The sequence below is a fragment of the Sabethes cyaneus genome, chromosome 2, assembly GCF_943734655.1.
Source record: "Sabethes cyaneus chromosome 2, idSabCyanKW18_F2, whole genome shotgun sequence".
NCBI classification, from domain to species: domain Eukaryota; kingdom Metazoa; phylum Arthropoda; class Insecta; order Diptera; family Culicidae; genus Sabethes; species Sabethes cyaneus.
The window spans coordinates 155,039,405-155,041,811 of NC_071354.1; the positions used below are offsets into that span (position 1 = coordinate 155,039,405).

The 2,407-nt window shown below is 35.4% G+C and overlaps 1 protein-coding gene across 1 annotated transcript; it reads left to right on the plus strand.

Moving 5' to 3' along the window:
- Positions 1-2,004: 2,004 nt before the first annotated feature.
- LOC128736218 (uncharacterized) lies at positions 2,005-2,407 on the plus strand. The gene is made up of 2 exons (XM_053830696.1): positions 2,005-2,013; positions 2,084-2,407. Exons 1-2 carry the CDS (start codon positions 2,005-2,007, stop codon positions 2,405-2,407), a joined length of 333 nt encoding a protein of 110 aa, XP_053686671.1.

Below are 2,407 nucleotides of genomic sequence, written 5' to 3' on the forward strand. Positions count from 1 at the left end.
TCGCAAGATATGATTTTTTAAAGTATTGTAATCCGGAAAAATCACTATTTTTTAAATACTGATTGTAAACACAGTTTGTAATATCAAAAAATGACTGCCTACCAGATGTGTTCACTATTCCAAAAGCTTTCAAAATTGGTATACCATACCTCCACTCGATTGTTTTTCAATAGTTAAATAGTGTATTTTTATAAACAATTGCAATTTTTACAAAGTTGGAACTTTTTTTTCTCGATTTTTTTACTTTAAAATATTTGTTAATCTTTCTGGAAGAAGCATGCAAAATTTGGAAATGGAGAAATGAAAACTCTGGAAGTTATGAGTTTTTATGTCTCAGCGCGTGTGTTAATGTGAAGTGAGCGGTGATGCTCAATCGATGTTCTAACCCACGGGCAGCTTCATAACGAGGCCGCCTTTGATGCTATTAAGTGTAACGTGTCGTTGAAGCACACCCGTTCGTCCGCTCGTTTGCATTAACGTGCGCGCTTCGATATAAAAATTCATAGCTTCTAGAGTTTTCATTTCTCCATTTCCAAATTTTGCATGCTTCTTCGAGAAAGATTAACAAATATTTTAAAGTAAAAAAAATCGAGAAAAAAAAGTTCCAACTTTGAAAAAATTGCAATTGTTTATAAAAATGCACTATTTAACTATTGAAAAACAATTGAGAGGAGGTGTGGTATACCAATTTTGAAAGCTTGTGGAATAGTGAACACATCTGGTAGAAAGTCATTTTTTGATATTACAAACTATGCTTACAATCAGTATTTAAAAAATAGTGATTTTTCCGGATTACAATACTTTAAAAAATCATATCTTGCGAATTCCAACAGTAACATCGAAATACAAAAATACGTGTCGATTTTTTTTGAATAAAGAACGTAAAAAAAATATTCCGAAGAGAAAAAAAATTTTGACTGTAAATTTCCCGTGGAATGACCCATATGTACTATTCAATGACACTAGCGCCAGTAGCAAGCTGTTGTCACTGCAAAACTAGTTATCTTCAATGAGCCGGTATCTAGGCAATACCGACACGTTATCCAACGGTCTCTCTTTTGATCTGTTTTTGAAAAGCATGTAATCCCTGTGCAGGCTATTTCGGCCGGTCGGATTTAAAAAACACAGACACCGCTTTGGAAAATGGACCCAATTTAGCCGCTGCGACTTCATCATTTCTCGCGTCTATAACTCAAATTCAGTAGCGTTTCATTAAGACCAAAATACACGCCGATACTCAGTAAATATTATTCTATCAACTGGTATAAAAATCTTGTCTCGAATAAATATAGTTTCAACGTAATTCCTGAACATTGTTCAGGCTACCGCTTAATGGGCTTAAAATACCCTCCCGAACCCTATTTTATAATTTAAATTGAGTCAAGTTTTTTAACCGTCCTTTTTTGATGCGTAGAAATGGATCGACTTATAATTCTAAGACATTTTCCATTATCATGATTATTAAAGTCTAAGTATTATTTAATTTTTCTTGCGTCAAGAACATTCATAGTATGTAATATTTTATTCTTAAAGTTAATAAATAATTCTGAACTATTGGTAGGATAGTCATAGCAGAGTCAAGTTCTGAATAAAGATATAGGATGATTTATCTATTTTGGACGTGCGTTACGCCTACTCTGTTTTGGACATTTTCCATTTAATTTTGCCGTAAAAGTCCAAAAAAAAGTATACGCGTCCAGGACAGGCGAACCAAAATATATAAATAACCCTATTGAAGGCACATACATTGAGCCCCATGAATGACGTTAGAGCTTGATCGCATTCGTAATTCTTTGAGCATCGAAAGAACAGAAAATTTTCGTCACTGCTGATCGCATTACTCTGGAAGATGGGGCGAAGAATTTTCGCGCCTTAGCTTTATTCGGCGCTATATAAGAAAGTACGATTTGCCTTGGAATCAGTGTGACATTGGTTGTTGAACAGAGTGCATCGTCGCTCACTTTTTATTAGCTAACTCTATAATTCCAAAACAAAAAAAAAATCATGAAAACGGTTTGTTCATATTTACAATCAGTATTTGGAAGAATTGGTTGTGTATTCATTTAATTCTTCCACTCTTCAGATCGTGTGCTTATTTGCGTTGATCGCAGTCATTGCTGCGAATATTGTTCCAATGCAGCAGCAGCTGGCTCCTACGTTCATTCGAAAGACGAGAGCTGCTGAAAATCCACAGGAAAATGCACCAACGCAGATGGCGGAGGCCAATTCAGAGGATATGGATGGAGCGGAGACTTTCGGATTCGGATATCATAAACATATACACATTGTGCCGTCATACGGTGGCTTCTACGGAGGTGGATATCCTTATTATGGCGGATATGGCTACAGTGGATATGGCGGTTATGGTGGATACTCGTATGTTTATGGTTATCCTTACTATTATTAA